The following is a 13474-nucleotide window of genomic DNA, read 5'->3' on the forward strand; positions in this document are numbered from 1 at the left end:
GATTCCTGGGTTACTAGTGGCATTACTAACTAGGAAACTTTGATAATCCCATAAACTATTTTTCTGACCTGCAGCCTCTCCTCTTCTTGGACTTGTTGGATGAAGGCACCCTCGTAGCCGTGGAGCGGCCTCTGGAAGATATCATTGCCCAACTGCCACCGCCCATCAAACGGAAGAAATTCGGAACCTAAGCACGAAGCCGGGTTTTCCCTCCCCCAGACTGTTGGTGTTATTCCTTTCCTAGAAATCACGCTGAAAATAAAACAAAGTTATCCTTTAGAGCTCTACCATCAAGAGAGTTATTTGCCCTGTTTTGAACTCCTGACAATTCTACCAAAAGGGGCTCAGGCCAGAGGAAGGAGCAGTGAATTTCCTCAGTGCGGCAACAGTGCATGCAGTGCCTCACCAGGTATGTGTGGGAATGATGGTGAGCTAGCCTCCGGCAATCACTTTTTTTCCCCGTGGTAATTGTTAAGCGCTTACTATGTGTCAGGGAGCGTACTAAGCCCTGGGGTAGGTACAAGCTAATCAGTTTGGACACAGTCCATGTTCCACATGGGGCTCACAGTCTTAATCCCTAGTTTACAGATGAGGTAACTGAGGCACAGAGGAGTGAAGTGACTTGTCCAAGTGAAGCAACTTGCCCAAGGTCACACAGCAGACACATGTGGAGCCAGGATTAGAACCCAGGTCCTTCTGACTCCCAGGCCCGCCGTGTTCCATCCAATAGGCCACACTGCTTCTCACTTGATCCCTTTGGCCGCCCTCATCTCCAAAAACAGCTCGCGTATCCTCTGCTCTTCCTAACAGAAGCTTGAGACAGCCAGAGGCTCTGCCCTCAGTTCTGCCGTAACGCATGTTATCATTACGGGTTTTGGCTAGAACTCAAAAGCAGAATTAAGGCCAATTCTTCCGACAGCATTATCGGTCTGTGACATGGTGTCAGAAGCAGTGTCCAGCACATGGTGAGTGCTACAATACAACTTTTCCTTACTGCAGGATTCTGCAAGGACACCTATGTTAGGGGAGCATTGGATGTACTTTACTCTGTTCGGGCCGACCTTCAATCAATTCGCTTTAAAAGATAGAATAGCAGACTCTTGCATAGACTGGAAATCTCTAGCTAGATTCATGCCTACTCCAACCCAAGTAAAATCTAAAAGTGTTTCACCCAAAGCTGGGCCAGGGCCAAACCGGCCTGAAAATGAGGTCAGCTGGGCTGGATTTGGTTTGGGCCTCCCTCCTAGAACTGAGGGTTTAGGGTTGTAATATCATTATTCATTCATTCATTCAATCGTATTTATTGAGCGCTTACTGTGTGCAGAGCACTGGACTAAGCGCTTGGGAAGTACAAGTTGGCGACATATAGAGACGGTCCCTACCCAACAACGGGCTCACAGTCTAGAAGGGGGAGACAGACAAAAGAACAAAACACGTGGACAGGTGTCAAGTCATCAGAATAAATAGAAGTAAAGCTAGATGCACATCATTAACAAAATAAATAGAATAGTAAATATGTACAAGTAAAATAAATAGAGTAATAAATCTGTACAAACATACAGGTGCTGTGGGGAGGGGAAAGAGGTAGGGTGGGGGGGATGGGAGGAGGAGAGGATCCCAGAGGATACTCGTGCGCACGGGAAAAAACACATGCATCGGCTATTTCCATTTCTTCTTAGACACGTGCTAAGTTGCCCATGTCTCCGAGGTGTGTCACCTTTCTACTTCCACATTTCTCCCAACCTGAAGCTGAGGGGAAGGAGGGAGGAGCACTTTTGAGAAAGACTGCCCTGGAGCAGCAGCATTTGAACCAGGACCAAACGGACTGGTTCAAAGCAGAACCAGTGTGATCCAGCCCTGTTGGCTTTGGATTTGTAGGTTGGGCTTGGCCCCTGAAAAGTTCTTGTCAGAGTGGATTCTTTCTTGATCCCTTATTGTCTCAGTGAGAGGAGGAAGGAGAAATATGTGCTTACTTATGATAGGCCAATCTGTTCCTTTGTGTGAGAAAGGGGTGCTAGTTTGGAAAATTAAAGTTTCCTTTAGAAGCTCTGAAGATATTGTGTGTAAAACATCAGCAAATGATACTGATTGATTCCCCACCCCTATATCTTTTTTTTTTTCTTAACAAAAACTTTGGCACTTTGTGCTAAGTATGTGGGGAGACGAAGGTGGAATCCTGGGCAGAAAGTGTGGGGAACGAGGAATAAGCATTTACTACTGCTGCTCTTTCTTGCCTTAACTGCTTTGACCTTGCACTCTCAGAGCTGCAAGCTGAAAAATCTACTCTTAGCTGGAGAGTGAGTAGCCACGGTTACTTGAACCGAACAGATAGACTTCTCTGTCATCCCTACCTTGTTGTTGAATTCTGTTGACGCTTGGTTTCCCGGATTCTTTCAACTGTGGAAGCCGTTAATGACATCGTGTGTGGAGCCGTAATAGAAAAAATTTATTTCCTGATTTTATCTGTGTGAAGTTTCCCCTTGGGTGCTTGTCTAGGGCAGGAGAGCACTTAAATGCAGCAGGCTATGAGAGGGTTTCTACAGCACCTAGTGCAGGTAATTCAGTTCGAGAGTAGAAAGGAAAAAGATAGGCTGTGAAGGTATGAAGCGAGATGACAGATGCCAAAGGGATCTGTGCTTCAGGTCAATTAGATATGCTTGTCTCTTTTTAGGACCTTGCCCTGGCAGAAGTTTGTGGGTTGGGATTTTTGACAGTAACTTTCCAAGTCAGGTTTTTAAACAAACAACTCTCTATTCTTCAACCCTGGCAACTATGGTTACAGTCAGTGGGGTAAGTATACCAACCTGTTGTGAATAGGAAAGGAGATTGAGCCCTTGATAATAAAGCTCAGGTATCTTACCCCAGTTAGAAGTGCTCTCTTTTAGTTGCTTTGAATGGTTAAAGCTGAAATTCAGAACTGTTCATTTGCATTAGATGATTTTTGTCCCAGAAAAGTTGTGTAGACTAACACCCCTAAAAGCATTTAATGTGTGCTTCCTGAAGCACCCCTTCTCTCAGTTTAAGGGAATCCCTTTGCTAATTACAATCTGGTTGTTTAACTCTGATCTTACCTCCATCCACACCCGTCCGTATATACTGCTGGCTTTGGAGTTGTGAAACGAAGCAGTATAAAAATACTTCTTGTCCATTTGGGGTGACTGGTTGCCAGCCAACTAGAGAGTTCCTTGAAGCATTGAGTCAGAGGGAAACAAGCAGTGGACAGTGCAGTATTTTAGGATGTGCAGACTTAATTTAGAGTTGTTGGACTCTTCGGTCTCTGTTTAACACTAGAGTCTTATTTTCAGACTCCAGATTGATTGGTTTTTGGACGCTTGTGTCTCTGTTTAACACTGGAGTCCTATTTTCAGGTGGTTGTAAACTGGTGGTTTCTCATGGAAATAAGCATTGCTATGCTCCTCTCAAATATGAGACTTCTTTCAAAGGAGAGAACAGGGCCCTTCATCTTTGCAATTCCTACAGATTAAATCTGAGAACAAAGAGGATTATCAGGAAGGATTTAGGAGAAGAAACTAAGCAAACCCGTTTTAAACCAGCATCACAGATCAGTGTTTCTATGTCTTGGGGAAGTTGAATTTGTATGACGCATGTGGCTGGAATTGAAAATGGGCTCTTGATAAGGGCAGGCAGTCCGTAGACTTATATCACACTTGGCTACTAAAACTGCATTTGAAGTTGAAGCTTTGTAAATCAGAGCCCCTATTCTCAAATGAATGATCTTATGAATGGATTTTGGTCCCCAAACCGAGGTTGGGTACCCTGATTTGTTTCCCCAAATTGCACAGAATTGCGTACCGAATCAGTTACACATGAGCAATATAGCAATATTAAAAGTATTAATATTGAGTCAGGGATGTTCCACGTTAAACGACTCTCTGGTGATTAAGAAACCTCCTCACCCCACCTCACTCTCCAGCCTCTCGTACTTCTCCTTTCTTCCTCTCCCCTCTCTCTTTGGACTTTTTCTCCATCAAGACTTTTCAAATTGTTTCTCCATTTTCTCCACAGTTCTCACACCTCCTGTGCCCCTGGGCCTACTGCCAAAAGCAGGCTAGAGTTGTGAAAGTCAAAAGCAGTCTGTGGTAAAACTGAAACTGAACGTAAAATTTATCAACACCGGAGGTGCCATCTGCCTTAACTTGAAAAGTTTTAAATTGGGAATGCCTATATTCATTCATTCAATCGTATTTATTGAGCGCTTACTGTGTGCAGAGCACTGTACTAAGCACTTGGGAAGTACAAATTGGCAACATATAGAGACGGTCCCTACCCAACAACAGGCTCACAGTCTAGAAGGGGGAGACAGACAACAAAACGAAACATGTGGACAGGTGACACTTAGATGATTACAATAGAAATGGTAGACTCACTCTGGACGTAAACCCCCCCCCTGCCAAGTTTTAGGAAAATTGATGTGTACGTATATATTAATTAATTCAATCGTATTTATTGAGAGCTTACTATATACACACAATAGATGCGCATACAGATGTATATATATGTAAATGTAGACATGAAGCAAGGAAGAGACACAGAGACAGAAAGAGAAAATGAAGGAGAAACATACACACTAGAAACTAGTTCTCTTCCTCCCTTCAAAGCCCTACTGAGAGCTCACCTCCTCAAGGAGGCCTTCCCAGCCTGAGCCCCCCTTTTCCTCTCCTCCTCCCCATCGCCCCCCTCCCTCTGCCCTACCTCCCTCCCCTCCCCACAGCACTTATATACATTTGTACATATTTATTACTCTATTTTACTTGTACATACTTACTATATTTTATTAATGATGTGCATGTAGCTATAATTCTATATATTCTGACGGTTTTGACACCTGTCTACATGTTTTGTTTTGTTGTTTGTCTCCCCCTTCTAGCCTGTGAGCCCATTGTTGGGTAGGGACCGTCTCTACACACTGCCGACTTGGACTTCCCAAGCGCTTAGTACAGTGCTCTGCACACAGTAAGTGCTCAATAAATACGACTGAATGAATGAATGAATGAATACACACACATAAATAGCTAAATCCACTCAAACACATCTAGGAACACCCAAACATACAGGATTTCATACTCACATAAGGACCACCTTGGCATCTAATTTTAGCTGGTGCTTGCCCCCTAGTTGGACCAGGAACTTTTGGGTAGGGACTAGGATCCTTAAGGTACAAATAGACTGCAAAAGGGAACAAAAGCAATCCCAGTCTACTCTTTTGGGCAATAATTCAAAGTGCTTATCTCATTTTGCAATTGAGAGGGAACAATACAAGGACTAGGATTGCAGGACTTGGTCCCTGAAGGAGAAGAATTTCCATCCTCAAGCCCAGGTACTCAGCACCTGTCCTGCATAATCTTAGCACTGGCATACACATATACACTTCCAGAAGCATGCTTATACTCACATACAAAGAGACAAATCTCAGCCTAGGACACTCACAGGGAAAAGTACGCGCCCCCCCCCCCCCCCACACCCCCATATAGGAAGAGCACAGAACAGCAATTTCCCAGAGGAAAAGACTTGTAGAGAGAACACTGGGAAAAAATGGTGAGAAGGGAGAGAACAAGAAAATTGTATCATTTGTTGGTAGGGTGGCAATTCATCTGGTTTTCTAACAGACAGTGTAGTTTTTCAGCTGATCTGTCCCCTGACCGGTACTGATGTAGCACCATATGCCTTTAGGGCTTGGATTTTTGGTTTAAAACCCAGCCTCCCTCTGGCTTGACTCCCACGACTACAGAAGAAGTGTGGTCTATTGCCTTCCAGCCTGTGAATTTCAGGTTGGAAGGCAATACCGGCATTCCCAATTTAAAACCTAAGTTATGTGGCAATACAGATGGACTTCTGAAACCGCAGGAAATTCTGTATGGTCATCGGGCCTTCTCTGAACAAACCTTGACTATAAATCTTTCCTCTTGAAACTGAAATCTTTTCCTCCTGTGTTCCTCCAGATTATAGTGTAGGCTCATCAGTCTTGCATGATTGGTTATCTACTGTCTTCAGGGGCAAGTTTTATCAAATAACTTTCACTGGAAATGTCCATTTCTGACCTAATTTAATCTTCAGCACAAAATTGGAATAGAAAGTACCCTCCAGACAAAGGTAATAGTGTAACAGCCAGATGCCTATCCTTTCTGGGAGTCATCCCTACAAGCGTAATGTCAGTTTATTCACCTGACTGCCAGTGTGTCAGAGTTAGCTCTCAGCATGGGTGAGCCCACTCTGCCAGCCTTGGGGTAGTCATTAGAGCTTGTAGGTGGGGTCCAGGGCAGAGCCTCCAGCCCGCTGGGCCGAACTAACAATCACAAAGGCCCCGAGCCAGTTGGGAGGCAGGAAGGAGGACACGAATCACATGGCCAAAAAAACGATGGGCCCCAATTGGCTTTCTGTTGCTCTAAATAAATTGCAACAAAAACACATTTCCTTCTCATTTGGTTGAAAGGTGCCCTTAAGAAACATTATAGTTTGAGGTTCATTTCTGTTTAAAGGAACATTGATTTTCGCCTCATGTAGCTGGTGCGGGAAGGAAGCCAATCGCAAATAAATCAACCCAGAGCAAGTTCCTTAGCTCATAGTAGATGACCCGGAGTAATTACGGGTGTCGGGGTACGAATTATACTGAAAGGATGCTCAGTTTAAAAGAGGCCAAGAAGGTGTTTGTTATAATTGTTACAAGTGCTTAGAGAAGTGGGAAGGATACAGGGAAGGGGAGGCGGTGCAGGAGTAGCAAGAAGAGTGATAAAGAAAGCTAATTTCAAGATTTCAGCAGAGTTTGGAGGGAGGGGAATTTGGGCAGAGGAGACAACGAAAACATTCAGTGCCAGTGGAGCTGAGACAATAAAGAGCGATTGCAAAACTCTGGGGGAAGGGTGAGCAGCTGGGTCAATTGACCCCGTTGCCGCAGAACGAAGTAGAGAGGGCATGGGGGTGTTCCTTCCATTTTGCCTTGCCCACTAGGCTGTGGTTTCCTCCGCCCCCAAAGCTGCAACTTTTCTGAGCTTGGATCAAGTCCCCAGAGGACGGTGGTGATCCCCCAACTCCGATAGGTTTCTGAAGTTGGATCGCGACCCCAAAAGATGGTGGTGATCCCAGGGCAGCTCAGGGGGTCCTTGCCTTGCCCCTGTCTCCTCCCCGACCCCACATGCCCTGCTGACTGCCTCACATTGCCCTGCAGGAGCCCTCGGGCATCCAGAACCTCAGCACAGGGCTGGTCACCAGATCCCTGTGTGCCCAGAGACGTTCTCTTAATCCCGGAATTCGGGTGGGTTTATGGGGAGCCTGCAGACCGTTTCGGTCATCCAAATCAAGTTCATGATTAATCCTTGTTGGATCTGATCTCTGGTGGTGGAAAAAGAGAGGAAGATGGCGTATTTAAATTGTTATATAAATAAATTCTGGGAATGCCTGGCGTGACGTTAGAGTTGGTAGATGTGTTCCCTGCCCTCAAGGAACACTCTCACAGTCTAAGAATGCAGTGTAGACTAAGAGGAAAGAAAAATTTATGTTACAAGAAGACCTGGGAAGATTAATGTAAGGGTAGAAATTGACAGTGACATCCACCGTAGAGAAGCAGCGTGGCTCAGTGGAAAGAGCCCGAGCTTGGGAGTCAGAGGTCGTGGGTTCTAATCCCGGCTCTGCCACGTGTCTGCTGTGTGACTTTGGGCAAGTCACTTAACTTCTCTGTGCCTCAGTTACCTCATCTGTAAAATGGGGATGAAGACTGGGGACCCCACGTGGTTCAACTTGATCACCTTGTATCCCCCCCTCCAGCGCTTAGAACAGCGCTTGGCACATAGTAAGCGCTTAACAAATACCATCATTATTATTATCCAGATTCCACAGGAAACAGTGTGACCCAGTAGAAAGAGCAGGAGCCTGCGAGTCAGAGGACCCGGGTTCTAATCTCAGCTATGCCGCTTGTCTGCCGTTGACCTTGGGCAAGTCTGTGCTTGTTACCTCATCTGTAAAAGAAGGATTGAGACTGTGGGCCCCATGTGGGACTTGAACTGTGTCCAATCTGATTATCTTGTGTCTACCCCAGAGCTCAGTACAGTACCTGGCACATAGTAAGTGCTTTAAGAAATACCATTAAAAAAATATAAACCACTACCTGGAAAGGGGGAAAACTTTCTCCAGTTAAACCTGTTCCCTGAAGCAAACTTCTTGGCTAAATGTTCCATCCTAAAAATGTCACATTCTGCAGAGCTGACTAACTCTCCGCTTTGTGGTTGGAATTAATTGGTGGTGTGGGGCCTTTGGGAAAGAGATGTATTAATCTGTTCTTTAGAGACAATGGGGAGTGATAAAAAAAAAACATGATTGATTTTAGTAAAGATAAAAGAGATACTTTCATCCACCAGTGTTCAGTTTTAATTCCTGAGGAAAGTTTATTTTAGGTAGCTTCCTTCCCAGAACTTGTGCCATGTCAAAGGGTCAGCATTTCTCATTCTGGCTAATTGGTAGGTCTTCATTTCAGGTCTTATTTTCCAGGGTCTGAGGTTACCCTGGTTTATATCAAAGGTCACGCTTTCCTCTTTTGTCTTTCCTCTTTAGCCCTTCCTGTTTTTAATTCATCACTGGAGGAGAGAACAACAGTAGAAAGGGTATTTCTTGCCGGGGGGGTGGCGGGGGAGGAGGGTGAGGAAGACGAATCCCATTGATTTTTATCCCTCTTTTGCATCAGACTTCCTCCATACCGGTGACCTTCAGACTTGCTAAGGGTTGCTATGGAGTCTTCCTTAGAGATTGTGCAAGACTCAGATCCTTGGAGCCCATCCCAAAAACCAGAAACTCCCTCCCTTGACACATTTTTGGCGATTTAAAATCCCTTCCAGCCACAAGGTAGCTTTATTTAAGATTGACTCGTTACTGAAATGAACTTGTAGGATTTTGAACTTCCGACCTGTTAGGTGTGTGCATCATTCCTAAATAAGGTACAGACTAGGACATTTTGCTACTGGGGAAGAAAACATCACATTTCTTTTTCAGGGAAAGCAGAAAGGGTAATTTATACTCTGTTAATACGGGAAATTGTTAAGTAACACTTTTAGACAAAAGGCAGGGTTGTTCAGACAAGACTAAGATTGTAGGATGCTATTGAAATTCTCAGTGTTTTTCCAGTTGGGTGAAAAATTATCCAAGCTAATGTCTTTTTAGCCTTGAGAAAAACCATATTAGCAAATCATCATCAATCGTATTTATTGAGCGCTTACTGTGTGCAGAGCACTGTACTAAGCGCTTGGGAAGTACAAGTTGGCAACATATAGAGAAAGTCCCTACCCAACTGTGGGCTCACAGTCTAAAAGGTAGTCAAATCAGTATTGTCATTTAGTATTTCTGGAATAATTAAAAAATAAAATCCTAGTATTTCTGGAATAATTAAACAATAAAATCCTATAATTTTTCAACAATCAGTAGCAACATTTACTGAGTACCTACTGAGTACTGAGGAGCAAACAACAGAGAGAGGTATAAAATACAATCCCTGTCTTTGAGGCATTTAAAAATTAAGAGGAGGAAGGTCTAATGGGGAAGGGTATAAAGGAGGAACATCTAATGGGGAAAGAAGAGGAGGAGAGGGGGTATTAATCAGAAACTGTCCCCTGGAGGAGATAACTTTTAAGGAGAGAGGTGATTTGGTTTGTCAAAAATAAGAGATGAATCTTACCCCTTCCTTCCCAGGTGCAATAATAGTAATTTGTTTAGCTGGTCCATTTTACCCTGCACGTCCCCAAACCATTCCTAAAATATTTTATAGTGTTGTAGATGTCCTCAGTGCTAGGTGGGGCCGCTGGATAACTTTAGAAATGAACGAAACACTATGTTTATTTCCAATGTAAGATTTTTGCATAAAAATAAGTGTGTTGTTTAAAATGGTCACGCAAGATGTCTGGCTTCCTAAGCACCCGTTCGATAACGATGTCTTGGCAATTTACAGCTTTTCCTACCGTTAACTGACGCCCTCAAGAATTTGGGCTCCTGGATTATTCAGTATGCAAGAGTTAAAAACAGTGTTGGCTCCAAAAGTAAGAGCAGGTAAAAACTACGAAGTAGAAATTTAACATTCCTTGTATCGCTGAAGGCCATACTAAGATGGCAGAGAACCAAATGAGTATGAAAGACTTGCAGGTGCCCCGGACATATTTCCCAGAGACCAAGCCAGCCTTGTTGGAGTTATTTTGAGGGGGGTGGTCCATGCAAAAGAAGGTAGGGAGGAGGCTTGTTTGTTCAGATCTTTTGTAGTTCTCAGGTTGGAAAGACCCTATCTACCAAAATAACTATTTTCTAATAACTTCTAAGTAAAAATTTAGATTCCTAATATAAAATCAATCAAATGGCACTGATTGAGTGCTTACCGTATGCAGAGCACTGTATCAAGCAGTTGGGAGAGTGCAATACAACAGAATTGGCAGGCGAATGGGGGCATGTCCCTGCCCTTAAGGAGGCAGGATGCCCCCCACCAAATCCTCATCTTAATTGGGCCGTGGTAGAATTTACTCTTTCCTATTTTTAATTTCTTGCTCCTTGGAATCTGTGGATTTTAAAACTACCCTGCCCACTTACAGAAGCGTATGCAGCGGGTGGAGTTTACAGGTCTCAGCATGCACTTTATAAACACGAAGCAAACAAAGCTCCATTTTGATCCCCGCTCCCTTTCATAAAAATTAATGCCGCCTTAGGCGCCTTGAAAAATTAGTACGCCTCCTCTTTAATAATGACGGAAAAGTCTGAAGAAACCCTTAACTATCGCGGAAGAAGAGACGTGAGACGTGTGAGACGTGTTCGTGTTCTGGAATTGTCGTCAAAGAGCTGCTTTTTTGTTCATATTAATGCAGAGACAACCCCTGGGCCCAAACTCTAACCCAGCCTTGCAGGGAGGTCGGTCAAACAGCGGTGACTTAGCAGACGGCAAAAATTGCCCAGACTTGCAGGGCCTCTCTGGGAGACCACAGCCATCTTCTTGAGGTTCAAAAGGGGCAAATTAAAACAAAACAAAAATCTAGAAATTACTCCTTCCTCCTGAAGAGCAACCCGATCAGGAAATCTCATCACATTCAGCTCAGGGGGCTCCTCTCCCAGGAGAAGCATGCAGACTGTAAGCCCGTTGTGAAGTAAGGACCGTCCCTATATTTTGCCGACTTGTACTTCCCAAGCGCTTAGTCCAGTGCTCTGCACACAGTAGGCGTTCAATAAATACGATTGAATGAATGAATGCATGCATTTATTATTTATGCATTTCAATAAATACGATTGAATGAACGAATGCATGCACTTATTGAGCGCTTACTGTGTGCAGAGCCCCGGAAGCAGAGCCTTATCTCTCTGCCCCCCATTTTCCTCCCACCCCATTAGTCGTGGGTTCCAATCCCGACTCCGCCACATTTCTGCTGTGTGACCTTGGGCAAGTCACTGAACTTCCCTGGGCCTCAGTTCCCTCATGTGTAAAATGGGGATGAAGACTGTGCGCCCCACGTGGGACAACCTGATCACCTTGCATCCCCCCCCCAGCGCGTCGTGAATAATTGATGGGGCGGCGGGGGTCGTGGCTCAATGGAAAGAGCCCGGGCTTGGGAGTCCAGAGGTCATGGGTTCAAATCCTGCCTTTGCCAATTGCCAGCTGTGTGACTTTGGGCAAGTCACTTCACTTTCCAGCCTTAGAACAGTGCTTGGCACATAGCGTTTAACAAATACCATTATTATTATTATTATTATTATTATTATTCTCTGGGCCTCAGTGACCTCCTCTGTAAAATGGGGATGAAGACTGTGAGCCCCACGTGGGATAATCTGATCGCCTAGTATCCTCCCTAGCGCTTAGAACAGTGCTTTGCACATAGTAAGCGCTTAACAAATGCCATTATTATCACTTTGTAACCTCCCCAGCGCTTAGAACAGTGCTTTGCACGTAGTAAGCGCTTAACAAATGCCATTATTATCACTTGGTAACCTCCCCAGCGCTTGGAATAGTGCTTTGCACATAGCGCTTAATACATGCCATTGTTATTATTATTAGGGAGGTAACTGCCCCTTGTCCGGCGGCTGAGGCGTCTCATGAATAATTAATGAATCCAGGGGGCGGAGCTAAGGGCGGCAACCACTCCTTGTCCAGTGGGAGGAGAGTCTCATGAATAATTAATGTGGCGGCGGGGGCTGGGCTTCGGGAGGTAGGTTCCCCTTGCGCGGCGGCGGGTGGGGGTGGTGTCTCATGAATAGTTAATGACCCCGGGGGCGGAGCGTCTCGTGAATAATTAATGAGGTGGCGTTGAGGGGCTTCGAGAGGCAGGCGCCCCTTCACCATGAATAATTAATTACCCACCAGGGGGCGGAGCTTAGGGCGGTGGCCACCCGGGCGCCCCTTTGCCCGGCGGCGAATGGGGCGGCGCGTCTCGTGAATAATTAATGACCACCAGGGGGCGGAGCGCCCCTTTGCCCGGCCCGCGAATGGGCGGAGCGTCTCATGAATAATTAATGACTGCCGGGGGGTGGTGGAGCTCCCCTTTGCCCGGAGACGGAAGGGGCGGAGCGCCTCATGAATAATTGATGACGGGTAGGGGGCGGAGCTTAGGGCGCAGGGCGCACCGCCCGGCGGCGGACGAGGCGGAGCGTTCATGAATAATTAATGACCACCAGGGGGCGGAGCGCCCCTTGCCTGGCGACGGACGGGGCGGGGCGTCTCGTGAATTATTACCGACCGGCAGGGGGCGGAGCTTCGGGCGTAGGGCGCCCCTTGCCCGGCGGCGAATGGGGCGGAGCGTCTCATGAATAATTAATGACCGGCAGGGGGCGGGCTCCGCTTTGCCCGGCGGCGGACGGGGCGGAGCGTCTCGCGAATACCGAACGCCCGGCAGGGGGCGGAGCATCGGGAGCCGGGCGGGAAGGAACGGGAAGCGGCGGGAAGCGGCGGGAAGCGCCGGGAATGCGGGCGTCGGGCATGGCGGTGTGGACGCGGGCCGGCAAGGCGGGGCTGCTGGAGCTGCTGCTGCGGGAGCGCTGGGTGCGCGTGGCGGCCGAGCTGAGCGGGGACCGGCTGAGCCTCAGCGGGGACGCGGAGCCGGAGCCGGAGGAGCGGGAGCAGCAGCGGGAGCAGCAGGCGCAGGATCCGAACCCGGGCCCCGCCTCTGCCGGCGCCTCCAACGGGCTTCCGAACGGCGCGGCCGGCGTCCCGGGGGGCAGCCCCCCGCTGCGGCGGGTGCGGGTGGTGAAGCAGGAGGCGGGCGGGCTGGGCATCAGCATCAAGGGCGGGCGCGAGAACAGGATGCCCATCCTCATCTCCAAGATCTTCCCGGGGCTGGCGGCCGACCGCAGCCGGGCGCTGAGGCTGGGGGACGCCATCCTGGCCGTCAACGGCACCGACCTCACCCACGCCACCCACGACCAGGCCGTGCAGGCCCTCAAGAGGGCCGGCAGGGACGTGCTCCTCGACGGTCAGTACGCTCACACGCCCGCCCCTCCTCCTCAATCGATC

The 13474-nt window shown here is 47.1% G+C and overlaps 2 protein-coding genes across 3 annotated transcripts in view; both read left to right on the forward strand.

Moving 5' to 3' along the window:
* The window catches only part of UTP4 (UTP4 small subunit processome component), a 28648-nt gene extending 28361 nt beyond the window's left edge, over positions 1 to 287 (forward strand). For both annotated transcript variants that reach the window (XM_038754720.1, XM_038754721.1), the window contains exon 18: positions 75 to 287. In XM_038754720.1, coding sequence (XP_038610648.1) covers positions 75 to 191 — 117 coding nt within the window. In that variant the 3' untranslated portion in view covers positions 192 to 287. The remainder of the gene's footprint in view (positions 1 to 74) is intronic.
* A 12638-nt stretch (positions 288 to 12925) lies between these two features.
* Positions 12926 to 13474, forward strand: part of SNTB2 (syntrophin beta 2) — a 64953-nt gene continuing 64404 nt past the window's right edge. Inside the window, exon 1 of the mRNA XM_038754833.1 lies at positions 12926 to 13433. Within this exon, the coding sequence (XP_038610761.1) occupies positions 12926 to 13433 (508 nt within the window). The remainder of the gene's footprint in view (positions 13434 to 13474) is intronic.

This window comes from Tachyglossus aculeatus, chromosome 11 (assembly GCF_015852505.1).
Source record: "Tachyglossus aculeatus isolate mTacAcu1 chromosome 11, mTacAcu1.pri, whole genome shotgun sequence".
In the NCBI taxonomy this organism is placed as follows: domain Eukaryota; kingdom Metazoa; phylum Chordata; class Mammalia; order Monotremata; family Tachyglossidae; genus Tachyglossus; species Tachyglossus aculeatus.